The following is a 23,837-nucleotide window of genomic DNA, read 5'->3' as shown; positions in this document are numbered from 1 at the left end:
ATCATATCACCAAACTATCATCCATATTGAAAGAAAAGTTTCCATCGACACTTGCAATTTCATTGAAATCAAACAAGTCAATGTCTTTCGATGAAGATGTATTAAAAAGGGATTGGTTTGGTAGCAGCGGTCGGTCGGTATATTGAGATTGGTGTAAACTTACAGGTTGAGATAGATGTGAAAATTTTGACGTTTGTGATAATGGTTGTTCTTGTTGCGAGGTGAAAATCGTTTCCCTAATTATTGGTTGTCCTTCTTTATTAATGTCTCCCAAAAGTTTTTCTGTTATTTTTTGGTTGTTTTTGTTCTTGGAGTTAATTTGAACCATGGTTGTCATCTTGTCAGAAGCATGACTGTGACTATGGCCATGAGTACATGGCTTAAAGACACCGTTGTTTCTGGGAATCCCACCAACGCAGATGTTTCTAAATCTATGCCTTTTCAGGGCATCACTTCTAGGGAAGCGTTTTCCACATGGGCATATATTTGATGCAACTGAATGACCCTTTTGGTGTCTTCTCAAATCATGATTTCTGACAAATGCTTTTCCACATTCTTCACAGACAAACGGCCTATCTGATAAGTGTGTTTGAATATGAGCTCTTGCATTTGAAATCCGTCCAAACTCTCTGTTACATACTCCCTGAATTTCTTGATCAAAAAACCTGCAAACAAATTTACCTTCTGCAGTAGGTCCTTCAAAATATTTATCTAGTGTTCCTGTTGCTAGAGTCGAAGTGATGGTTGGCTTTTTCCGTATAGGTGAGCGCTTTGGCGACTTCAAAATCCTTTGAGTGAACATATGAGGTTTCTTTGGTCCCATGGTTGGATCCCAGCCTAGATTTGTGAATTTGCTTTTTGTTGGTGTTTGCAACATCTCAGCAGAAAGCTTCAATTTTAATGGCGTATTCATTGCAGAGATAGTCTTATCCTTATCGTCATCAATTATATTAGTATCATCGGGATCTCTTAATTGTTTGTTCAGGCGGACTTGAAATTGAGATTGAGCTTGCAGTTGAGACAGAGGTAGAACCTTTTTGGGAGAGCCGGTTTTTGGAGTTTGAAACATCTCTTTCAAAGGAGACGACATCGCAACAGAGTTCAGGGGAGATGTAGGGAGTGGTGTAGGGAGTGGGGATTTTGGATGATGATGATTAGTTGACACTATAGTAGGCTGTCTCATTTGTTGTTGAGATTTGGACTTTGAAAGCTGGCGCAAGTTTTGCAACTCTTGTGCAGAGTATGATTTGTTTGGGGGGTATTCTCGATTGGCATTTTCCGTTGGTTCAAATGTTCCCTTGGAAGGTGAAGGAGGGAACTTGTAAGAGACAGGATTGCCAGAAGAAACGTAGTAGTCTGGCTTTTCACGATTTTGAACTTGCTTCACAGGAGTGATTGGTGCTTGAAGATTGGTCAATGAAACATTTGGTATGAAGTTGTCCAAGTTTGCACTCGAACTGTTTACTTTTGCATAGTTGTCTTTGCTGATGGTTGCCGCATCAGTAGCGGTTGAGTTGCGATTGCCATTAATATAGGATGGTCCGAGGTTATCAAAGTTGGTGACGTCTTTATATTGTGGCTTTTTGTTAATGAAGGTAACAGGCTCGATACCTGGGATTGACAACTGTGTGTTTTCTCCGACTCCAACAAATCCGAAGATTCCGGAACCGCTGATCTTTCTCTTGTGGCCGGGAGCGTGTGGTGTTTCAGTTACTGGTGGTTGCTCGGGAGAAACGTTCTGTTTTGGAACCTCAGAAATTCCAAGATCCAGCAACACTTTCTCGATATCCGTTTCTTTGGAGTCCATATTTGGGAAGTTCATGTTGAATTGTAAGTTTGCGTCCAAGAAGTCGTTATCTAAGTTTTCTGCGTCTAGCTCTTCGTCTAAATCGCTTTTCAAATACTTTTCTAAATCAAAGCTTGCGTTGAATCCTTCGGCAGGTGGAAGAGGCGGTACCTGTCGTTGTTGCACATCATGTACTTGCGACTGTGGCAATGGGTCGAACCCGAGAATGTCATCCGGTAACGGGATTGGCTTGAAAATCGAGCTTGGGAAGAACGAGCTGTTTGTGTCAATTTTCAACGGGTTTTCCATGATTCTGTCCGAGGAACCACCACTCCTGCTGCTGTTCCCGTTGCCGTATGAAGACGAACCTGACGATGTGGTAAAGAAGGGGTTGATTGAATCATGCCAGTCCATATTCATCTTGTGTGTCCATGTACTTGAGAGCTGATCCAGGAATGTTGTGATATATGATTTTAATACGTTTCTTGTGTTTGCGTGCTTCCTTTTTGCGTTTCTGAGTCCAGTGAAGACGTGGTTTAGCTCCGGATGACCAACAGATGGAGAAGTCGGGAGAGAAAAGGAGGAAGCCCCGTACCGAAAAACCCTGCATCTACCTACAGGAAAGTTAATGACATAGATTGATCTGGGAGCCACTGTGCAATCATACCCGGATTAGTATGCATGTAAGCTGTAATCCGCAATAAGACTTCCATCCGGCACACATCCCAATAATACTTCCTCTTTTGGCAAAACACAAACATCAAAGCAAAACACGGACGTCTCGTCCGAGTTGCCTAATCGGGATGGCCTCGCCCACATCAGTACACCAGTTTCTGGCCGCTCCACACGAAGACGATTCGGCCCTCGGCGTCCTGATCCGGTGTCGCTTGGAGGATAAGGCTGTCTTCGCCAGCATCGGCTGGTAAGAGCATCTTGTTCATGTAGAAGAGCTCGTTCTGCCCAAAACCCGAACATGCTTCGCCCCGGTTGCAGACGCCAACGCTCATGTGTAGCAAGCTCTGCGCCCAGTCCACCACGCTGTTATTGTCCAGCTCGCCAGTCACGTGTCCCGGACACACGGTATTTGTGAGACGGGCTTGTGCAAGGGCGATCTGTATCTCGTTGAGCATCGAGTTGGCTTTGTCATTTCTGCTGATACACATGGCAAGAAAGAGTTTGTTGTAGTCGTGTTTCGGGAGAATTTCCAGGACGGGGGCACCGCCGTCGGCTGTTTGAAACTTGACGGGGACTTTGGCATTGGCTGGATTTATTCTTTCTACAACCTGCTCGAAGAGCTTTCGGAAACGTGCAATATCCGTGTCTGAGTTGAACCTGATTAGAGGTAAGAGCGACACGTGAAAATCGCTTGTTTGTACTTTGGTACCGATGTACTTGAACTCAGTGGGCCACCACCCTTGGCAGTCAAGATTAGCAGGTGAGATGGGTCTTCCTTTGAAGTACTTGCTGTATATTGCTTCTGTGACATCTGTATCTCCGCCGCTAGTGTAGCTGCAGCTGGTTGAGGGTGTCGCGTGTGAGAGGAGTTCGTACGGGAGGTCCAATTGGAGCGGGTAACACGGGTCCATGGAGAAGGGGAGGACGCTGGTGTCGTAGTAGCCTTCTCGTAGACGTTGCACGTTGCGGGACAAACGTTGGTTGGCACGCGAGACGGTCTCCGAAAGTCGTTTTGCCTGGGAGTCTTCTCTGAGCTTCACCTCGAGATATGCGGAGGCATAGCACGAGCTTGTGGGGACGTTGGATTCCAAGGAAAGTAGGTATCTCTGCAATCGTAGTGAAGCATTGGCTGGAATCATTTTGGTAGCGTGTCGGGGTGTGCTTGCTAGGAGGCGTGCGGTGACTGCTTTCCTGTGTGAAGGGGCATCTATTCATGTTGGCGTATCTGATGTGCTTACCGAAAGTAGAAGGAAGAATGGCGCACGCTCGGGCTACGCTGAAATTTCTGTACTGAGTGGAAAATTCGGGAGTCTTAACATATGTGTGAGTAGATATATAAATAGATAGATAGATAGTGGCATACATGTACGCAGCGTCTACATATATGTATGAGTATCGATAATAGAATATTTGAGAGAGGAGGCGTGAAAAACTAACCAGTAACAACGAAAAAAACACAGATCATCAGTTTCTCTACATCAACAACATTTTTCTTGGGTCTTCGATCAACTCCTTGACGGTTCTCAAGAAGGTGACAGCTTCTCTACCGTCCAACATTCTGTGGTCGTAGGTCAAGGCGACGTACATCATTGGTCTGCTTTCCACCTTACCGTTAACGGAGACGGCTCTTTGCTTAACACCGTGCAAGCCGAGAACGGCGGTTTGTGGGGTGTTGATGATTGGGGTACCGAACAAGGAACCGAAGATACCACCGTTGGAGATGGTGAAGGTACCGCCGGTCATGTCCTCCAAGGTCAACTTACCGTCTCTGGCCTTGTGGCCCAAGTTGACGATCTCGTTTTCGATTTCAAGCAAGGTCAAGGACTCTGCGTTTCTGACAATAGGGGTCACCAAACCCTTTGGCGTGGCGACGGCGATGGAGAGATCCATGTAGTCTCTGTAGACCATGGTGTTGCCGTTTTCGATGGCACCGTTGACGGCTGGGATGTCCTTGGCGGCCAAGGCGGAGGCTCTGGAGAAGGCACCCATGAAACCCATCTTGATTCCGGTCTTCTTGATGAACTCGTCCTTGTAGAGCTTTCTCATCTCCATGAGGGAGGACATGTCGATCTCGTTGAAGGTGGTCAAGGAGGCGGCGGTGTTCTGGGCTTCCTTTAATCTTTGGGCGATTCTCAATCTCATTCTGTTCATCTTGATTCTCTCCTCGCTTCTGGCGAAGTTGCCGAATGGGTTGATGTTGGCTGGAGCCTTGCCGGCGGTGGACTTGGCAGCGTCCTTTGGAGAGGAGGCGGCTGGGGCTGGAGTCTCCTTCTTTGGAGCTGGGGCGGATTCTTTCTTTGGAGCTGGGGCAGCAGCCTCCTCCTTCTTTGGAGCAGGGGCCTCTTCCTTCTTTGGAGCAGCCTCCTCCTTCGCAGCCTCCTTCTTTGGCGCAGCGCCGCCGGCAGGGGCAGCACCAGGCTCGATCTTGGCGATCTCCTGGCCAACAGTGACCGTGTCGTCTGGGGACACCAGCAACTCGGTGACGGTACCGGAGACAGGCGCGTTGACCTCCACGTCGATCTTGTCGGTCTCAATGGTGGCCAACAGCTCGTCCTGGTTAATGAAGTCGCCGACGCTCTTGGAGAACGACGACAAACTTCCCTCGGTGATGGACTCGGCCATCTCGGGCACCTTGACCACCTGAGGGGCTCTCAACACCGACGCAGAGGAGAACAGTCTGTATGCATGGGGCTGGGCAAACGCAGCGTGGAACTGGACCGCTCTAGCGTTCGAATGGCTGCCGCCGGCGGCGGCAGCGATCTTGGCGACCGATGCTGCTGCCGACGTGCTGGATGCTGCGGCACATCTCAATGGGGTCTTCAGGACTGACTTGGCAGACGTTCTGGCGGATACTCTAAGCATGGTTAGGCTTGCGGGTGTGGGTGTGGGTGGTGGCAGGGGGCTTCAGGGCAGAATGCTTTCGGAACAGGCCAGCAACAGCGCAAACCGTACAAAGAAGAGCCAAAACACTGCCAGAGACACCCTTTCCGTGGACCCCTCCGGCCAGCCAACCACGGCTCCAGCAATAGCCAGGGCCAGCGAGGAGCCCTCTCTCTCTCTGTCCCACCGGGTAGCCCAATCCCCGGGCCTTTGCGCTTTCCGCGTCGGCCAGTTGTGCCTGCCGCCGACGCGTCGGCGCATCCCCGGGCCCGCCCCGGGCCCGCTGGCGGCTGCTGGCGCCGGCGCTGTGCTACGGTTGTGGTGTAAACGTGTTGCTGAATAGGTGGCTAGATAGGTGTGTAGTGCTGGCTGGCTGGCGGCCGTCTGTTGGCGTGTCAAAGCTCCTCTGAGCCCCCCGGCCCCGGTTCTCCTCTCCGGAACCGACACCGCACTCCGAGCCGGAAGAGAAAACTGGGACGGCGGGAAATGAGAGAGACGGGAAAATGCGGGAGAAACGGAGCGACGCGTCGGCAAAAAGAGTGCTCGCTGACGTAATCTATGCGTGGGAGACGGGGGTAGTGAGGTGGGAGCCGTCGGGGGAGAACCGGGTAACAAACTGCTCACTGATGGACACCTCTTGCAGGTCTCCGTCCTCGTCCCTGGAGGGGATGTTGACGTTCAAGGCAGTGCTGCAGCTGCTGTAGACCTCTGTTGCAAGCGAAGACCGACTCAAGTAGATGTTGGTGCTCTCGCTCTGGTCGACGTTGATGATAGGGACGCTGTCGATGACCTGGACCTCGCATTTGTTGCACTTGGTGAGCTCGACGCTGGAGATGGCCTTGTCGATGACCAAGCCCACCTTGTCGCTGACGTTGATGCTGATGGCGTTGACCTTGCCCTTGATCTGGACCACGACGCCGTGGCAGTTGCCGATGTAGACGCTCTGGTCCATGGAGCCGTCGATTGTGATGAGGCCATTGTCGACGTCGGTCTTGGCGACGTTGGTGATCATCCACTTGTTGTCCACCAGCTCGTTCTGCGGCGGCTTCTTGGCGGCGGCAGGGGTCTTGGTGTCCTTGTCGTCTCTGACGCTCAAGTTTCTGGGCTTTTTCGGCGGTAATGGTACGTGTTTCTTTCTAAGGTCTGGGTTCTTGTGGGTCATCTCGGACTTCTCGACCTTCTTCAACCCGCTGGTGATGCTCTCGCCCTTGTTCAACTCGGCGAAGACCGCGTTCATGCCGCCCTCGCTGCCGGTCTTGGCGGCGGGCTTGGCGTTGAGAACGTCGTCAAACAGGTCGGCGGGCGGAGGCGGCGGAGGAGGAGGAGGAGGGGGGCCGCCGGCTGCGGCAGCAGGCGCCGGGGCAGGGACGGCGGTGGCAGCAGTCGACCCATCCAGTGCCTTTTCGAAGTCCCCAGACCCTCCCCACGCAATGCCCGTAGTCTGGTACTCCTTGACGTAGGTCTTCAACGCGTCGAAGATGCTCAAGAAGCTCTTCACCCATTCCGAGCTCACCTTCTCGCTCTCCTTGCCCTTGTTGTCCTTCAAGATTCGGTTCGTCCAGAACTGCGCAGAGTCCTTGAAGTCCGGGATGTACGACACCGGAGTCGTGGTGACGATCCAGCCCAAAACAGCAACACCCTCCGCCACGGCGTTGAGGAAGTTGAAGTTTTTGCTCTGTCTGTTGTCATCCTTGATCTGGATCACCTTCATGATCAGCTCGTTCACTGGGGCGATCACCAGTTTCTGGAACTTGGCGTCGTCGACCGCAATCTTCTTCGACTTGCTGGCCGCATTCAAAACAGACCGCTCCTTCTGGACAGCCTTCTCAAAGGTCTCCGCCTGCTCTCCCAGAACCGGATCAATCTTCTTCGACGCCTCCACGTAAGGCAAAACTTTCTCTTCAATGAAGGCATCAAACTCCTTGATGGATTTTGCAACCTCAGCATCGGCTGCTGGCGCTGCAGCTGCCGGGGACGCTCCTGCTCCTGCTCCTGCTCCCGGTGCAATTGCCGCAGGAGCAGTGGCAGCTGGATGCAATGGACTCTCTGGCTTGATGTCCTTCGCAGCAGAACTGCCCAAAACGTGGTTCTCCTGGTAAACTGTAACGTCCTCCAGCCGGGAGGTTGCCGCTTCTAGACGCTTCAAAAGCGTGACAAGGTTGTACCCCTGGATAGAGAAGCTTTGATTGTCAGCCATTGTGTTGTTTCCGTGTCTGTACCCTCCAAAGCTATTACCAACTGGCCTTCCAGAGAAGGCTCACCCTGCCTGTCGTGGCAAATATTGCACAATCAACAACCGCATTTTTCCTTGTCATCCTCACCACGCCTCGGCCAGGACGTATGTATTTTTTCCACCTGCCCTCGCTCGAGACCTGCTTTGCAAACACGAACTGGCTCTTTGCTATAATACCACCTGCACTAGACAGAATTGATCTTTTCTCCTACAAGGGAGGCTTCGCATGGTCAGGAAGCAACAAGTGGGAGTAGTAGCAGATAATGACAGAAAAGCAGTTCTCGCATAACTTTGATAAGTCAGAGGAAGACCTCCCTCCAAGGAAAGTTTATTCGTTCACGGATTATCCGCAAACTGAGGCTTTACTACCGTTTAACACGGAAAGCTCACACTATTCCCAGAATGTTCCCATAGCAGTTGATCTCGGGAGAACGGGTGTCAGAGTAGGAATGGCCGGTACTCGTGACCCATTTCTGAATTTTCCCACTTTAAGTGCCAGATATAGAGACCGGAAAACAAACAGGCCCTCCACCTTTGTTGGCTACGATGTCTTCTTCGAATCTACCATAAAGGCAAACATGAGAAACCCATATGATGGTCAGATGCTGACAAATTGGGAGGCGGTCGAAAAGATCTTTGATTTTTCTTTCTTACATCTAGGAGTCGATTCGGATAGTAAAGTGAGCAACCCTATTGTCATGAATGAGACCCTAGCCACACCATTATCTCAAAGACAGAATCTATCACAGCTTTTATTTGAAACGTATAATGTCCCCTCTGTGGCATATGGAGTTGATTCGCTTTTCAGTTATTATCAGAATGATGGTAAATCGGGCATGGTTGTCGGTACGAATCATGAGGCAACACATGTAATACCAGTTTTAGATAGCCGTCCCATCATTGATATCTCGAAAAGAATCAACGTTGGTGGACACCAGTTATATGATTTCATGAAATGCTCGATAGGTTTGAAGTATCCATATTTTCCAACGAGATTGAATGACTGGCAAATCCAAAGCTTGGTTCAAGATCATTGTTTTGTTTCCAAGGATTTCGGCCAGGAGATAAGACATTCATTGGATCTAGATTATCTAGAGAAAAATGATATAACCATTGAAGCACCTTTCAATGAGATAATCAAAGAGGAGAAAACCGAAGAGCAGCTCAAAATTGAGGAGCAGAAGAGAAAAGAAAACATCAAGAAACTTCAAAACCAAGCAAAAGTCAAAAGACTCGAGAAACTTCAATTGAAGCAGAAAGACTTTGAGTATTATACCAAAATCAAAGATAGCTTCAACAATATGAGCAAAAGGGAAGTTATTGATACTATACGTGAAGCTGGGTTTGATGATGAAGCTGATTTAAACAAGTATCTTGCTACTCTTGAAAAATCTTTAAAAAAGGCCAAATTATTGGATACAAACGATGATGACGAATCTGGGGATGATGAGTCTAAGTATGATTTCTCTCTTTTAGATAAACCCAGTGCAGAGCTAAACCCTGAAGAGTTGAAAGAAAAACGTAGGTTGAGATTGATTAAGTCCAACATCGATTCCAAAATCCGTGCAAGGAAAGAGAAAGAGGAAGCGATTAAGGAAGCTGAGGAGGTTCGTCAAAAAGATATTGAATTTAGAAACACTGATCTAGAAAACTGGATTAAACAGAAACGTCAACTACTTGATAATGTTGTCAAAAGAAGGAAAGAGAGAATTAAATTAAAGGATGAACTTGGAGATCGAAAGTCTAGGGCTTCCCAACAAAGAATGAGAAATATTGCATCTCTAGCAGATGATGGACCAGCAAACAACTCAGGAAATCAAAATGGTTCGGGTAACGGTAACAATAAGCGACGCCACAATGTAACAATTGATAACGATCCAAATGATACATTCGGTGCTAATGATGATGATTGGGCTATATATAGGGACATTGCTGGTGTTGACGATGAGGAGTTGTCTGCAGAAGAGCTGGAAGAGATATATCTGCTTGAAAAGCAATTGTTAGAGTTTGATCCAAGTTTTACTATGGAAGATACACAAGAACGTCAATTCAATTACAGAAACTCGACCATACATAAATTTTTGAGAGGTCCTAGAGATTTCGATAACGAGGACCAACATCAATTACACCAAATTCATTTGAATGTTGAAAGAATAAGAATACCTGAGATAATGTTCCAACCTTCAATAACTGGTATTGATCAAGCCGGTGTTGTTGAAGTAGTGGAAGATACTCTACTAAGAAGGTTACCTCAGGAGCTCGGATTTTCTGGTGATATATCAGCATGCGAGCCGGTGAAGAACGTTTTCAAGGATATCTTCTTAACAGGTGGTTGTACATTATTCCCGAACTTTCAAGAAAGAATGGAAAAAGAGGTTCGCATGTTTTCACCAACGAACGTGCCATTCAATGTTAGAGTGGCAAAGGATCCGATGCTTGATGCTTGGAGAGGTATGTCCAAATGGGCGTACAATGAGTACAAGTTGAATAATTCGAAGAGCTTCTGGACAAGACAGCAGTACGACGAATTTGGTATTCACTATATGACCGAAAATGGGTTTGGTTGTATTAATCTTACATAGAAATGTAAAAAAATATATAAATCAGTGTACATCTTTCTACTTGTAGTTCTACTCCTCATCTAATTTACTTAGCTTTTCATCTATATTCACCTTCCTTGGATCGATACCCTTCTTTTCCAAGCTATGTTTTATGGATTCTTTCATGATATTTTTATCTTCCTCTGCGTCGAATTTGGCAAAATCATCAGCAATTAAGCCTTCCTTCAAAGCTTCTTCTCTAGCCATCTTCTCTTTTTCGAAAGCACCGGCCTTAGATATGTCAAATGGGCTTGGTCCAAGTTTCTTGAACTTAGCAACAAAGAAACCATCCACGTTATAAACATGTGGATAAAATCTCTTGCTGAGTTTGACACTTGAATCAAAATTTTTACCTCTAAAACTTGTGAAACCATCCTTACCGATTGTCAAACCAGATTCAACTAGTTTAACATTAGGTCTCTTGCGAAGAGCATAATCAATGACAGCTTCATTTTCTTCCACCATCACAGAACATGTAGAATAAACAATTATACCACCATTTGGAGATGCGTGGTCAACGGAGTCAATTGCACTTAGTAAAAGCTGTTTTTGTAAATGTGGAATTTCAATGAAATCTTTTGGTGAACGGTTAGTTTTGACACTTTGATCCTTACCGATGACACCTGTACCCGAGCATGGAGCATCTAGTAAAATTCTATCAAACCCTCCAATAATTTTAGGGAATTCTCTAGCATCATAGTTACACACAATTGTGTTGGTACAGTTCAAACGGTGAATGTTTGCAATCAAAGACTTTGTACGAGCCTTATTAGCGTCATTTGCGAAAACGCAACCCGTATTTTTCATCATTGCTGATATGTATGTAGTTTTACCACCTGGAGCAGCGGCCATATCCAAAATTCTTTCGTTTTCTTGAGGATCTAGGGCCATGACTGGAAGAAAAGAAGATGCAGCTTGTAAAATATACTGACCACTTAAATATTCGGGAGTAGCACCAATTGGAACCTGTGAGTCAAAAATTTGTAGACCTACCTTTGTCCATGGACCGATTGGTTGCAAGTTAACACCTCTATTCACAAGGGCCTGTGCTAAGTTTCTTCTTGTTGTTAATAATGTATTCGTTCTGATGGTAACTGGACGATGAATTTCGTTAGCTTCAAAAAATTCTATAGCTTCACTAGGTGAAAAAAGATTGAAAAGTTTCTCAGCCAAAAATGGTGTGTATCCAAAATAATCGCATATGTCATTGATTAACTGATCAACATGCTCACTACGGCTACGCCCTTCTTCTGCCAACTCTTTGAAATTTTCCAAAACCTTCACGATCTCTAACATTCTTGTTCTGATAAAAGTGATATCCTTAGCGCCATCTTTGGTTTGAGATGCTGGATCTGCTTCTCCTTGAGGTGGTAAGATTGCGGCACGGGGCTGTGTCTGATTGACTCCAAGTAATTCTTCTTCGGCTTCTAACTCTTCTTGCTGTCTTTCGAGGTCAAGTTGCTTGGAATATTCTTCAATGTTGGCAGCATTAACTTTTTCAATTTCTTCATCACTCAAGTCTTCGTCATCCGAAAACATTGGTTTCTCGTGAATATCTTGATCATCCTCATCAAATTCATCATCTAAGTCTACTTCATCATCCAAATCTTCAAGTGTCTCTAGTTTTCCGTCTTCCTCGTCTGAATCATCATCAAACAAAGATTTTCTGGCTGCGCTTAGTTCTTCATAATCAACGTGTGGAATGTCAGCCGGAATTTCAGTGACATCTTCTTCAGTCTTGGATTTTTTGCCTTTCTTAGTCTTTGGTTGAGACTTATCGTTTGACTTCTGCTTTTTACTTTGAACTTTGGAAGTTGTTACTTTGGATTCTCTTTGACGTTTCTTTTGATCTTTACGTTCTTTGACCGCATTAAATTCTTCAAAAGTGGGTGGTGCACCCTGCTTATTATTTGCCTTTCTTCCCATTGTGTATAAATGGACTTATTAATGACTTCAAGCCTTTGTTGATCGTTTAAGTTACTATTCACAAAATAGAAACTATTATGAAAGAAGGTGGAAAGTGAAATTTAAAAAATTTTCAAATAAAAAAAATTCCAAGATTTTGAGAATTTGAAAAATCGCAAAATTTATCAAAAAATATTTCACTATCAGAACCATGTAGTTAATTACCTTGATCTAAAACTAAAAGCGTCAAAGGTCAATAGAATTTAACAAGATTGAAATATCATGGAGCCACACAGAAACATAACGGTGGATGACTATGCTATCCTGCGACTTCCTTCAGGTGCCAGGAAAATGATTCAGCTGCGTATTGAAGGTGTGATCAATATGGGAAAATTTGGAACATTTAACGTCGAAAATGTTCTAGGTTATCCATACGGACAAGCATTCGAAATCGGCACTGAAAATAAGGTCAGCGCAATTGAAAGCTTGGAAGTAGGTATCACGGATCTTGCTGAGTTAGATACTGACGAATTGGTTAGCGGTTCGAGCAAGGATAATCGGTTATTGATCGATGGAGCTAATGTACAAAAGTTAACCGTAGAAGAGGTCGAGGAAATGAAAAACAAAATGGGCGGTAACGAAGTTGCCCGTGAAATCATTCAAACAATGATCAAAAATCATGGGTCTTTCGACAAGAAAACAGCATATTCACAGGAAAAGTACCTTGACCGTAAACACAAGAAATTCTTACGCCGCTTTTCCATCAACTACTTGACTTCAAATGAGATGTTAGATTATCTATACTATGAAAAGGAGCCTTTTAGAATAATGAATCTGAGTATAGAGATGCTTGGGTCAATGATGAGTTTTGGGAATGTGATGCCGGGTGGAAACTATCTAGTTGTGGATGAAACTGGTGGTTTGGTTGTTTACGCAATGTTGGAAAGAATGGGAAACAGAGGTACCATCACTTTGTTACATGAAAACGATCAGCCTAGTGTTCATTTGCTCAACAAAACTAGATATGTCAAGGAAATCTCCACCTCTCCAGAAAGTATGGTGCAATGCATAAATGTTTTGCAATTTCTAGAGCCAGAGACAGAGAGACCAGATTTCAAGCCATTAGATGAAGAAGAATATAAGAAACTTCCTGAGCAAATGCGGACTCAATATGACAGAAAGTTAAAAAGGTTCCATATTATCAACAAAGTTTTAGATCGTGTCATTGAAAATGACTTTGAAAGCTTGATATATGTATCGACGTTGAACCCTACAACATTTGTTCCTAAACTCTTACCACGCTTGCGTGGCTCTTCACCGTTAGTGATTTACAACCAATACAAAGAAGCTTTGATTGAGCTAAATCATATCTTTTTGAGAGAAAAAGGAATTTTGTTGCCAAATATTCACCATTCGGTGGTCAGAAAGTATCAAACCATTCCTGGTAGGATACATCCACTGATGACATCGAGGTCGGATGGTGGATATATTCTCACAGGTATAAAAGTTTTCCCAATAGAAAACGTTGTGGCCATTGGTAGAGGTACTAAAAAGAGAAGAATAGCTAAAGCTAATGAAAGTAATGGGGACAATTCATCAGGAAAAGTTGAAGAAACTAAAGGTGAAGAATGCAAAGCTTCTGAAGCCCTTGAAACAGCAGAAGAGGTCTCAATATAAAAAATTCGTTTGTAAATTCTTTAAGCTACAGATAGTGATGAACCATGTTTTCCAAAACCGTAAATGGAGAATTACTCTTCCATCCGAGAACGTTTCTTAACTTTCCACTCTTATCATTTCGTATTCCCACATTCCAAAGTTTGCGATCAAGGAGTTTTGCTACTGTTTGCGCCTGACGCATATACCCCAATTCAAAAATAAATCCCTTGAACGATTTGTTTTTAATGAGTATTTCAGAGCAAAGAGCTTCGTAGAACTCCGAATCGCCGAGCAAAGCATCTCTAGGCTCATATCTAAGTACACTCTCCTCAACCTCTGGCGAGATCAAATCTTCTTCCGGAATGTATGGGGGGTTTGACACTAGCATATTGTGTGACCGTTCATCTAAGTAGTTTGCGTCACTGGGCAAGTACTTATCAAAGATACTTCCCTTATGAAATTTTATTTGAGTCTGGATGTTACTAGAGTTTAGTTCGTGATTCTTTCTGGCCAAATCAACAGCCTCATCTTTGTAGTCAATGCATTCAATTTGAGTTGTATTTCGAAGCTCTGAAGCAAAACCTAGACCTATACATCCAGAACCAGTACAGTAATCCACTATGTGATCAATTTTAACATCCCTTAGTATATCAGATGCTTCTAGTACCCATTCTTCTGTATCCAATCTAGGTATTAATACACCTTTCTTACACGAAATATCCAAGTTTCCAAACGGTTGGGACCCCAATATGTACTGTAACGGAACTAGTTTTGATCTGAGATGGCTTGCGTTGAGCCATTCTTTTTGTGGTAGTTCTTGAGTGATCCAGACAGCTTCTTGTCTAGCTTGCTTGACAGGATAAGACTTTGAAATGGTTTCCACCATTTTTTCTAGTACTTTAGGTGACATTTGGCTATGCTCATGAGATTTAGCGAGATACTTAATTAACTACGAAGGTCCTTGGTATAACGACGATCAAGACACCGGACTGAAATTTCCTCGCCGTCGTACATAATGGCATTGGTAACCTCTGCTATAGGAGTAACACTAGCTCTTGATTTTGATAGTCAGAAAAGTAGGGTGCAATGGTGTCGTGCTCTTTTTCGTACTGGAAAGTAAATTACTCGAACTATATAAAACGGCATATATATACAGGAGATGGTAATGTAAATGGAATCTATAATACATCACATACCATTCTTTAAATAGTACATGTAAGATCTTTCATGAATGTCTTCGTCAAATGGAGAAATCACTTCTGATTCACCAGGTCTAGCAACAGGATCTCTCAAATAGACAGCGTGACAGGTGGAAAAGGATATCTCGATATGCTTAGGTAGGACAGCAAAAACAGGTAAAAACTGTCTTGGTTTCCAAGGAGTGAAATATGACTTGGATGGATCTGCCAAGCCGTGCATTCCACGTTGCCATGGCAGCTTAACAAAATAGGTACCCTTCTCTTCGACTTCATTGAATGGAGGGAGTTTAGGATGTTTTGTCAAGCTTTCGCTCCAGATTTTGATTAACTCATCCTGCGCCAAAGGTTTTTCTTCGAAATCTTGACGGATTTTTTCGAGGTATTCGGTTTGAAGTTCAGACAATTGAGATCTGATTTTCTTGAAATTAGAGTCGTCGTAAAAGTCACCAACTGGCTTACCATCTTTGTAGGAAGGCACAATTTTTTCCAGTTCTGCAGCGAGTTCCTTGTCTGTTTGCAACTTCACAATGGCGGATGGAAGCTCCTGGTAGACCTGAAATGCCTTGGCAGCTAGCTTGTCACCAAATTGCTCTTTGAAAGCAGCAGCACTCTCAACAGGACTTGTTTTTATTATGTCTTTCAAGATTGATTTTCTGTCGATGGAATTCTGTACCTCCTTCATTTTCTTGATCTTGTAGTCCTGCATGTTCTTCTTTCGTTCTGCAGCATCGGTCGATGCAAACGAGTTTTCGGTGAGTACGCCATTGACGTTGTAATTTTTGTACAAGGAATTCACCTTCTTCTGCTTCTCCATCTTCTTTTCCCACACCTTCCTTGGGTCATTTTGCACCTCGTTAACGTAGCTCTGCCACTTGATCACCTGCATTTTATCGATCTTGTAGGACTCTTTCAAACTTGGCTTCTTTGCACCCAGGGCCTCTAATACTCTCTCGGGATCGACGGAGAAGATATCCCCAGGGGTCAAACTGAAGCTAGGGTGCTTGATGACAACACCGTTGACTGTGACATGTCCGTTCAAGATGAATTTCTTTGCCTGTCTCACTGAAGACGCAAAAAGTGCTCTGAAGATCGCATAGTCCAATCTCTTCTCCAAAGGCGCAAACGTCTGTAGCACCATCGGAGTGGAAGGAACGTTACCCTTCAGCGAGGCGTCCAATTGGGCAACACCTTCCAACTTCTTTTCAAAAAAGCTCTGCCATCTGTTTTCCTTAATGTGCTCACCGTGGTACCCTCTTGTCTCCTGCTTAGACGACCACTTCTGTTGATACAACGTCATGATTCTGAAGTTTGGCTTGCTTTTCTTGTACAGGTTGAACAAGTTGTACTTGTTCATGGAAGGTCTGATCCTTCCGCGGACCAACGAGTTGAGGTTTTGTGCTCTCCTTGTCATGGTTGGCTTGCTGGTCGTGCTTCTTTTCCCCTCGTGCCTTCCTCAATGTCCCTTTTTCCCCTCCATTAACTCATTCTAGCTGAGCATTTTGAATGCCAAACCGTCCATTTTTCAGCCTACTGCTCGAAAAAAAGGTGGACCACCAAACGGGGTCAAAAGAGCACGCACGACCGCGCCGGGTAACCTAGGCCGATCGACCACGTTTTCTGGAAAAGGAAAAACCATTGCCTCGTCTAGTTTCCTCAGCCCTGTTCTTATTCCTGTCTCTGTCCCTCTTTTTTCCACTTTCTGCAGTCTCGGAACCACTACGCCTCCTCACCTGGCGTTACTCACGCTTTTTTCCCCTTCATGAATGTTGCTATTCTGCCTCCAGCCGTGGACCGGAAGAGGTTACCGTTAGGGTGGGATATATACTAGCTGGACGCAGAGCCTGTTGCACTCAATTGCATCTTTTCTTCTGTCGTCGGTGTTGGGACTGCTTGATCACACGCCTGTTTCGATTGGAGTAGGACATGCTTTGCTGAGCATACACACCACCCGACACACACTCACATACACTTCTGTACCCGTCTGCTGAATCTAGCTGTTTGCCTGTCCATTCGGAACTCCCGTAACACACATCAGAAGAAGAGAACCAGTTTTCAAAAAACGAGAACAGTTTAACGTCTTTCAAGCGATTTCCCTCCCCCACCAGCCCCTACGACAAATTTGCTAAGCCCGCTGATATTAGCTTGAATAGGAGGGACTTTAAGAAAAGAAAGAGATTTACTTGAATCCTAGACGTTTTCTAGTTTTCTCTTATAACAGTATCCATCGACGGCTTTCATTGATTGTTTGACCTTTGTTTTTTTAATGCCATCTATTTTTTGCATTGAACAGCACCGATATATTCAAGTATATACATAGTGTGAACCACAGTCTCATCACAAGGTCTGTTTTTTGTTCCTACTAGTTCATTGACTTTATTTTGTTATTTCCTTCAGCCTCCATAAGCATCCATTCTGCAACTGTGCTGCAAAGTTATACACTGCTATTCATTTCGAGTTTTCCCCCACCTCGAACTCACATTTCCTTTTTCATTCTATTTGTTACTTGTGTTATTTCATTATATCACGACTAGCTCATACTGCATATTTATCGACCCATTTTCATTCAAACGTTTGTTTTGTTTTTTTTCGTACCCCCGATTCATAGTACCAAGCATTGTTCATTACTTGAGTTATGAAAAATACCACTTATCATTATAATAATAACAGCAACAGCAACAGCAATAGCAACAGCAATAGCAATAGCAATAGCAATAGCAATAGCACTAGCACCAGCAGTGGCAACAATAACAGCAATAGTAACAACCTGAAGGTGAAAAAATTAGATGCTCATCACTATTATCACACATATCTTCTTAATCACATAATACTCATCCTTGTTTCGTTGATAGGCTTGTTGATTTTGCTTCTGATTGGGTTCAGCTACTCTCTACCATATGAAGGTGCAGATGCTCCAGCTTGCAAAGGTGTTTTTATGTCTCCAGCCTATGCCAAAATTCATGCATTCGATTCTACACACACCAAATTTGCTTCAAAGTACTCTCTCTATCTATATCGAGAGCAGCATAAAGATTCAATACCAGATGACTCGGATCAATTCAATTTAGCAGGAACTCCAATATTGTTTATTCCTGGTAATGCAGGTAGTTATAAACAAGTCAGGTCAATAGCTGCTGAAACAGCAAATCAATTTTTTGATAACAACGCGTACATCAAATCACTGAATTTGAATACCAATAACATGGATTTTTTTACAGCAGATTTCAACGAAGATTTTACTGCTTTTCACGGAAGGACAATGTTGGATCAAGCGGAATACCTAAATGACGCAATAAAATTCATACTCTCCCTATACAGACTCAATGACGATGGTGGCAACGGCAATTCCCGAACTCAAAATGTTCCCACGTCAGTTATCTTGTTAGGTCATTCCATGGGAGGGATTGTTGCAAGAGTGATGTTGAGTTTACCTAACTATTTGGATCACTCGGTAAACACCATTGTAACGTTATCAACTCCTCACAATGCAGCCCCAACTACTTTTGATGGTGACCTCTTAAACGTTTTCAAACTTACTGATGATTTTTGGAGAAATGGATTTGTAAAAGATGAAAACATGAACTCCAAATTGAGTATGATTGCTAGAAAAAGATTAGAAGATGTTTCTCTGATTTCAATAACAGGCGGAATATTGGATACGACTTTGCCGACCGACTATACGACCTTGACAGGTTTGGTTCCCTCTAATCATGGGTTTTCGGTTTCAACAACAGGGATACCTGGAGTATGGACTCCAATAGATCATTTGGCCATTGTGTGGTGTGATCAATTAAGAAAAGTTTTAGCCAAAACATTACTGCAAGTAATTGATGTTAATTCACCAACTCAAACTTATTCTTTAGAAAAAAGAATGGAGATATTTAGATCTATTTTATTACCTGGATTTCAAAAGTCGACTGAAATTTTGAAAAATCTGAATATGAATTACAACTTACCATATAAGTTGAAAATTGATTTAAAGCAACTAAAGGATTCTGCAAATCAGCGATTTATTCAGTTGCCAAAAAGTTTGTCGAAAAGGACTGAAGTTAATTCACCACCAATCCATCTGTTTTATGTCCCTAAAGACGAAAACTTCAAGTTTAACTTTATCAGCTCGTTGAAGCCGTCTAATATAGAAAACCTGAATGAATCACCAGCCCCCGCAGTCTTGTTATGCAGGACAATTTTAAAAGATGGGAAATTTTCCAACGTTAATCATCACTATAAACAAGTTCACGATTATACTACAGATATAACAAACCAATTTGCAGAACTCGAATGTATTGATGTCAACGAATTTGTTTACCATATCCCAAAACCAGAACTACAACATATATCTGAGGATGGATTTGATAGCCAGTATTATGCCTTGGAAATTCCCTCTAACATTTTAGCTTCTTTCAACAGCATCGTTTTAGTTGAGTCAAGCACTAGCATCAATCACTCAAACGACCATGATTTTGTTTTAGCAGATATGGAACTTGAAAAGTCAAGTTTTTTGAAATTGGGAGATTCCAGTCTTTGGAAATTAATATCCCGGGGAAATGATATTACTATCCCATCGCATCGTTCTATTATTGTTGATATTGATATTCCATCTGTCAGCTCCAGCTTATTAGCGTATAGCTTAGATATCAGATATTCGAAGTCAAAAAATGAAAAGTTCTCGACGCTTATTAGTCAGACTGTTAAAGGTGAAACAAAATGGCATACGAATATAGATTCAAACAAAATCATCACTTCAATTATTAATGGCAATTCACCTTATACCCCTTTTATTGTCGATGATTCCTCTTCTCATGTTAGACTGAAAATATTCAGCGATTCGTTGTCATCAGATCAACTTATGGATATATATCTTTCTGTTGACTGGTTTCAGAGTTTAAAACTACTAGTTTTGAAGTATAGGCTTTCCATTATTGGATTCCCGCTTTCAATAACGTTATTAATTATTTGTCTTCAGTTTACACATTATGCAAGGTTTAATTTCTATCCCTCATTTGGAGAAACATTGTTGTACATCTGTGACTACAAGATAATGGGAGTTTTAATATTGTTCTTCTCGTCTTTATCGTTTTTCACTTCGACTTCTTCTACTTTTGGCAAGCTTTTTGAACTCTTAGACCCGGTTGAGAGAAACGATTTGAAGCTGATGGACAAAATCGAAAATAGAGAAGTAAGAATAAATTCAACATTTATGGGAATTGAAGAGCCTTCATTGTGGTTTTATGGTACCATTATTTTATTTGTATCAATGGGACTGAACATGCTTTTATACAACTTGATTTTATTCTTATTGAAGTTTGCAATTAAGTTTTCCAAGCTTAGAATTTGGAGAGTTGTGAAAATGCCCAGGTTCAGTTATTTATCTACACAAAGGAGAACTTTAAGTGTCTTGTCATTGTTGGTGTTAGTATTGATTTATCTCCCTTACCAGTTTGCATTTGTTGTTTGTGTCTTGACTCAGGCATTTTCCACTTTGAACCTCTTCATTTCATATCCTAACCTAAACTCATACTTGACTCCAGAAGCTCAAAACTTATCCACAAATGAAGAGTTAGCTAGAGAACATGAAAAGAGTATTTTGGTTGTTGACAAAGATGCTGTAATCAATCATTCCAATAGTACAAAGGATTTGGACAAGTTCTGCTATTCTAAAAAGTCGCTAATACTACTGGAAAATTTCAAAAACTTCAATTTATCCTTCACTATTTTAATGTTATGGCTAATACCAATAAATGTACCGGTTTTAATAGTGTGGATTCATGATATCTCACTAAAGTGGAGAACGCCCTTCTCTTCTCATCACAATGTATTGGCTGTCTTACCGATAATTATACTTATTCAGATGTTGAACCAAGGATATATGATCCCTCGACCGACAAAAAAAATCAACATATTATTAACAAAGGTCTTTTTATGCCACTTTTCCTTGTACTGTCTCTTGTTTGGAACCAGGCATTTGTATTTTTTGCACAGCTTGTTTAACTTCGTCTGTGTTTGGTTTCTCATAACAATGATACAGGACTGGGGAAACGGTCACTTGGAGAAGACTAATGTTTTCCAAGTGACGAGAAGTCACATTTCAAAAATACACTGAACACAATTAAGAATCTATAAACCGATTTGTATAATATACATGTAAAACTAAAATATCTTTTACTGCTTCTTTTACCTACATACTAGTTGGAATGGACCGCTAAATAGCTTTTAATGTTTAAGTAACCAAGGTTAACATCTTGCAGTGGCTGGAAATCAATGTCCCTGAACTTTTCATCTGTCACTGATATTGTAGGTTGGTTAGGCGAAAATTTCTCTAGTATCCAGTTACCATCTGTTGAAAGGTGGACATCGTCCGACGATGATATGAGTACCTTAAAGCTGTCACTTTGTTCTGAAGGAGCAATGGATAGCCCGGAATAGACATTGATGATAGAAAATAATAAGCTTTTGAGTTCATTTACCAAAGTAAACGTATTAAAGATGTCAGTTGAAGCATCAAATTTCACAAACTGAGTATCATTTTCAAGTTGCTCAAAAAGAAGGGAACTTTTAAAGCTGAAACCGAAGGAGTATTTTCTTTTTTTGTTTTCGTAAATTTCCAAGAAGACTCTCACAAGTATGCCTCTTTCCATTAACTTTTGTAGCTGTAGCTCAAGTTGATCGAGGTAGGAAATAACTCCTGGATGTCTTGAAGAAAATACTCTGAAGCCATAGAATGTGTACGGCCTGAATGATTCTTTTGGGTATATTTCAAAATGATACCAAATTTGTTCTATTATGACCCTTAGGAATAAAGATAATGTAGTGATGACCTTTTTAGGTGTCAAGTTTTCACTCCCCATATTTTATAGAATCTATAATCATCTAAATGTTTTCCCCCTTTAGCCTTCTTCGCCTTCTCAGGTACTCAGAACCGTCATTACTTCAAAGTTTATACAGAAATTTAGGTATGGCCCACTGATTTGTTGGTAATACGGAAAGTTATAAGGTGCATTTTCATGTTGCCCTTAGGAGGGTCGCGTTGTACATCTGACGCGTATCTATATCTTTTTAACTGTTCTAATGATAACATGAATCACGAATCATGGCCACTTGTCGTTGCACTTTATCAGCGATAAAAACACTGCAAACCAGGCATTATGGCTCTTCGCCGCATCTCGAAAGAGGATGTTCATAATATAACAAGCGGTCAGGTCATCACAGACTTAAACAATATTGTGAAAGAACTGGTTGAAAATTCCATTGATGCAAACTCTACTTCCATAAATGTTACGTTCAAGAAGTTAGGTTCAGAGGGACTTGAAGTTTCGGATAATGGGGATGGTATTAAAGTAGAGGACTTTCCGAACTTATGCCGCAAAAATTATACATCAAAGCTTGAAAATTTTGAAAAATTGATAGATGTGAAAACTCTAGGTTTCAGAGGAGAAGCATTAAACTCGATATGTAACGTTTCTCAAGTTTCAATCCTAACTGCTGAAGCAAGTAAAGCTCCAAGAGGCTATGATTTGACTTTTGATAAGGAAGGAGACCTTGTTGCCCAAAAACTAATTAATCAGAGCAAAGGAACTACAATCAAAATCAATGATATTTTCAAGAACTTGCCTGTTAGAAGATTGCATCTGGAGAAACATTCCCGGAAAGAATTTCAAAAATGTTTACAAACACTCATGTCGTATCTTTTGATTTTGACAAACATTCGTATAATTGTCTACAATGTCGACGCTTCTGGAAAAAAGAAGATCATGATGAAAACTGCCGGGAATTCTTTTTTAAAAGATAATATCATTAATGTTTACGGAGCTACGGGATTACAAGGCTTGGAAGAAATAGATCTGAAAATAGATTTGGATGAAAAATACAGTATCAAAATAACTGGTCTGCTGTCAAATTCCTCCATAGGAAGTGGGAGGTTATCTAAAGACAGACAATATCTGTATATAAATCAAAGGCCCGTTGAATTCAAAAAGATCATGAAATTGGTGAATGACGTCTACAAAAAATTCAATTATTTACAATACCCTATGGTTCTTTTGAACCTTGAAATACATGAACACTTAATTGACATTAATGTAACTCCAGATAAAAAGACAATATTAATGTCCAACAAGTATGAGATGATTTTAATGAACAAACTCGAAACATATTTAGAATCTCATTGGGACAATGAAGGATCATACAATATTCCAGTCAATCAATCCTATCAAGAAAAAATTATAGAGAGGAACTCATGTACGACACAACCCAAGTTGGAATCATTTGCATTATTCCAGGAATCAGCAGATGTGAGAGACTCTCTTGAAGACCTTCAAGTTGAGGTAATGGAAAGTAAGGGAGTGCAGAACTCACAAGTAATTGTCGATTTCAATTACAGCTCTGCTTCAAATATTGAAGATACTGTGCCGAGTGTTGAAATGTACAGTTATACAGGAAAAGAAGTCGACGAAGGTGGGCGTGATAATGATGTTGATTTTGATGTTGATCAGAGTGAGAATGAGCCAATTGCCAAAAGTAAGGATTCAGTATCTATTGAGCCAATGCAATGCAGCAGTCATAGCTCTTGTGCCAAGAATGACAGCGTTGAGCTGGAAGAGAATACGATAAAGGGTATTATGAAAAGTTCACTTGATGTGAATCAGTTTTCTCCAAAAAGCTCTTCTGGTAGCTGTTGCGATTCCTGTGATTCAGAAAACTTGAACCATCCAGAGTATCCAATCATTTCAGGAAAAGAAGATAGTGAAGCTAATCAAGAAAGATCTGGATATGCAGTAGAACATGTTGAGGAAGAAAGTGTTGATCCACAAAGGAAGGAAGAAAATCAAGAGATTTCTTATGTCAACCAGAAAGTCAGAGTACGTGATGGGTCTCTTATCAGCAAAAATCTCAAAAGACGACGTACT

At 42.4% G+C, this 23,837-nt stretch overlaps 12 protein-coding genes across 12 annotated transcripts; 4 read left to right on the top strand and 8 right to left on the bottom strand.

Annotated features, from left to right (window-relative positions):
• Window position 1: 1 nt before the first annotated feature.
• On the bottom strand, window positions 2-2,206 carry PICMEDRAFT_72309 (hypothetical protein; the record flags this gene model as incomplete). The annotated part of the gene is made up of 1 exon (XM_019164155.1): window positions 2-2,206. The coding sequence occupies one exon, from the start codon at window positions 2,204-2,206 to the stop codon at window positions 2-4; it is 2,205 nt and encodes a 734-aa protein (XP_019017335.1).
• A 394-nt stretch (window positions 2,207-2,600) lies between these two features.
• PICMEDRAFT_16133 (hypothetical protein) lies at window positions 2,601-3,769 on the bottom strand. Its single transcript, XM_019161098.1, has one exon. It carries the CDS (start codon window positions 3,598-3,600, stop codon window positions 2,605-2,607), a length of 996 nt encoding a protein of 331 aa, XP_019017334.1. The 5' UTR covers window positions 3,601-3,769; the 3' UTR covers window positions 2,601-2,604.
• Window positions 3,770-3,937: 168 nt separating this feature from the next.
• Window positions 3,938-5,098, bottom strand: PICMEDRAFT_24994 (hypothetical protein; the record flags this gene model as incomplete). The annotated part of the gene is made up of 1 exon (XM_019162372.1): window positions 3,938-5,098. A coding segment is annotated over one exon (1,161 nt), but the record flags the coding sequence as incomplete, so codon positions are not given.
• Window positions 5,099-5,897: 799 nt separating this feature from the next.
• Window positions 5,898-7,538, bottom strand: PICMEDRAFT_72306 (hypothetical protein; the record flags this gene model as incomplete). The annotated part of the gene is made up of 1 exon (XM_019164154.1): window positions 5,898-7,538. One exon carries the CDS (start codon window positions 7,536-7,538, stop codon window positions 5,898-5,900), a length of 1,641 nt encoding a protein of 546 aa, XP_019017332.1.
• Window positions 7,539-7,737: 199 nt separating this feature from the next.
• PICMEDRAFT_16131 (hypothetical protein) lies at window positions 7,738-10,558 on the top strand. The gene has a single exon (XM_019161097.1). The coding sequence runs from the start codon at window positions 7,838-7,840 to the stop codon at window positions 10,154-10,156; it is 2,319 nt and encodes a 772-aa protein (XP_019017331.1). The 5' UTR covers window positions 7,738-7,837; the 3' UTR covers window positions 10,157-10,558.
• Window positions 9,830-12,138, bottom strand: PICMEDRAFT_16129 (hypothetical protein). The gene has a single exon (XM_019161096.1). The coding sequence runs from the start codon at window positions 12,098-12,100 to the stop codon at window positions 10,205-10,207; it is 1,896 nt and encodes a 631-aa protein (XP_019017330.1). The 5' UTR covers window positions 12,101-12,138; the 3' UTR covers window positions 9,830-10,204.
• A 223-nt stretch (window positions 12,139-12,361) lies between these two features.
• PICMEDRAFT_72303 (hypothetical protein) lies at window positions 12,362-13,756 on the top strand (the record flags this gene model as incomplete). Its single annotated transcript, XM_019164153.1, has 1 exon — window positions 12,362-13,756. The coding sequence occupies one exon, from the start codon at window positions 12,362-12,364 to the stop codon at window positions 13,754-13,756; it is 1,395 nt and encodes a 464-aa protein (XP_019017329.1).
• A 43-nt stretch (window positions 13,757-13,799) lies between these two features.
• Window positions 13,800-14,591, bottom strand: PICMEDRAFT_20947 (hypothetical protein; the record flags this gene model as incomplete). The annotated part of the gene is made up of 1 exon (XM_019162176.1): window positions 13,800-14,591. A coding segment is annotated over one exon (792 nt), but the record flags the coding sequence as incomplete, so codon positions are not given.
• A 212-nt stretch (window positions 14,592-14,803) lies between these two features.
• PICMEDRAFT_16127 (hypothetical protein) lies at window positions 14,804-16,397 on the bottom strand. The gene has a single exon (XM_019161095.1). The coding sequence runs from the start codon at window positions 16,343-16,345 to the stop codon at window positions 14,924-14,926; it is 1,422 nt and encodes a 473-aa protein (XP_019017327.1). The 5' UTR covers window positions 16,346-16,397; the 3' UTR covers window positions 14,804-14,923.
• Window positions 16,398-17,758: 1,361 nt separating this feature from the next.
• PICMEDRAFT_22382 (hypothetical protein) lies at window positions 17,759-20,962 on the top strand (the record flags this gene model as incomplete). The annotated part of the gene is made up of 2 exons (XM_019162254.1): window positions 17,759-20,387; window positions 20,535-20,962. Coding segments are annotated over 2 exons (3,057 nt in total), but the record flags the coding sequence as incomplete, so codon positions are not given.
• Window positions 20,963-21,116: 154 nt separating this feature from the next.
• On the bottom strand, window positions 21,117-21,779 carry PICMEDRAFT_11227 (hypothetical protein; the record flags this gene model as incomplete). Its single annotated transcript, XM_019159771.1, has 1 exon — window positions 21,117-21,779. The coding sequence occupies one exon, from the start codon at window positions 21,777-21,779 to the stop codon at window positions 21,117-21,119; it is 663 nt and encodes a 220-aa protein (XP_019017325.1).
• A 300-nt stretch (window positions 21,780-22,079) lies between these two features.
• Window positions 22,080-23,060, top strand: PICMEDRAFT_26699 (hypothetical protein; the record flags this gene model as incomplete). Its single annotated transcript, XM_019162459.1, has 1 exon — window positions 22,080-23,060. A coding segment is annotated over one exon (981 nt), but the record flags the coding sequence as incomplete, so codon positions are not given.
• Window positions 23,061-23,837: the final 777 nt, after the last annotated feature.

The sequence above is a fragment of the Pichia membranifaciens genome (assembly GCF_001661235.1).
Source record: "Pichia membranifaciens NRRL Y-2026 unplaced genomic scaffold PICMEscaffold_3, whole genome shotgun sequence".
NCBI lineage: Eukaryota > Fungi > Ascomycota > Pichiomycetes > Pichiales > Pichiaceae > Pichia > Pichia membranifaciens.
The sequence above is the reverse complement of the archived record's forward strand: the minus strand, read 5'-3'. Positions and strand labels throughout refer to the sequence as shown.

Coding starts and splice junctions, on each gene's coding strand:
- PICMEDRAFT_16131 (XM_019161097.1), top strand. CDS start 7,838: ATGACAGAAAAGCAGTTCTCGCATAACTTTGATAAGTCAGAGGAAGAC.
- PICMEDRAFT_16127 (XM_019161095.1), bottom strand. CDS start 16,345: ATGACAAGGAGAGCACAAAACCTCAACTCGTTGGTCCGCGGAAGGATC.
- PICMEDRAFT_16129 (XM_019161096.1), bottom strand. CDS start 12,100: ATGGGAAGAAAGGCAAATAATAAGCAGGGTGCACCACCCACTTTTGAA.
- PICMEDRAFT_16133 (XM_019161098.1), bottom strand. CDS start 3,600: ATGATTCCAGCCAATGCTTCACTACGATTGCAGAGATACCTACTTTCC.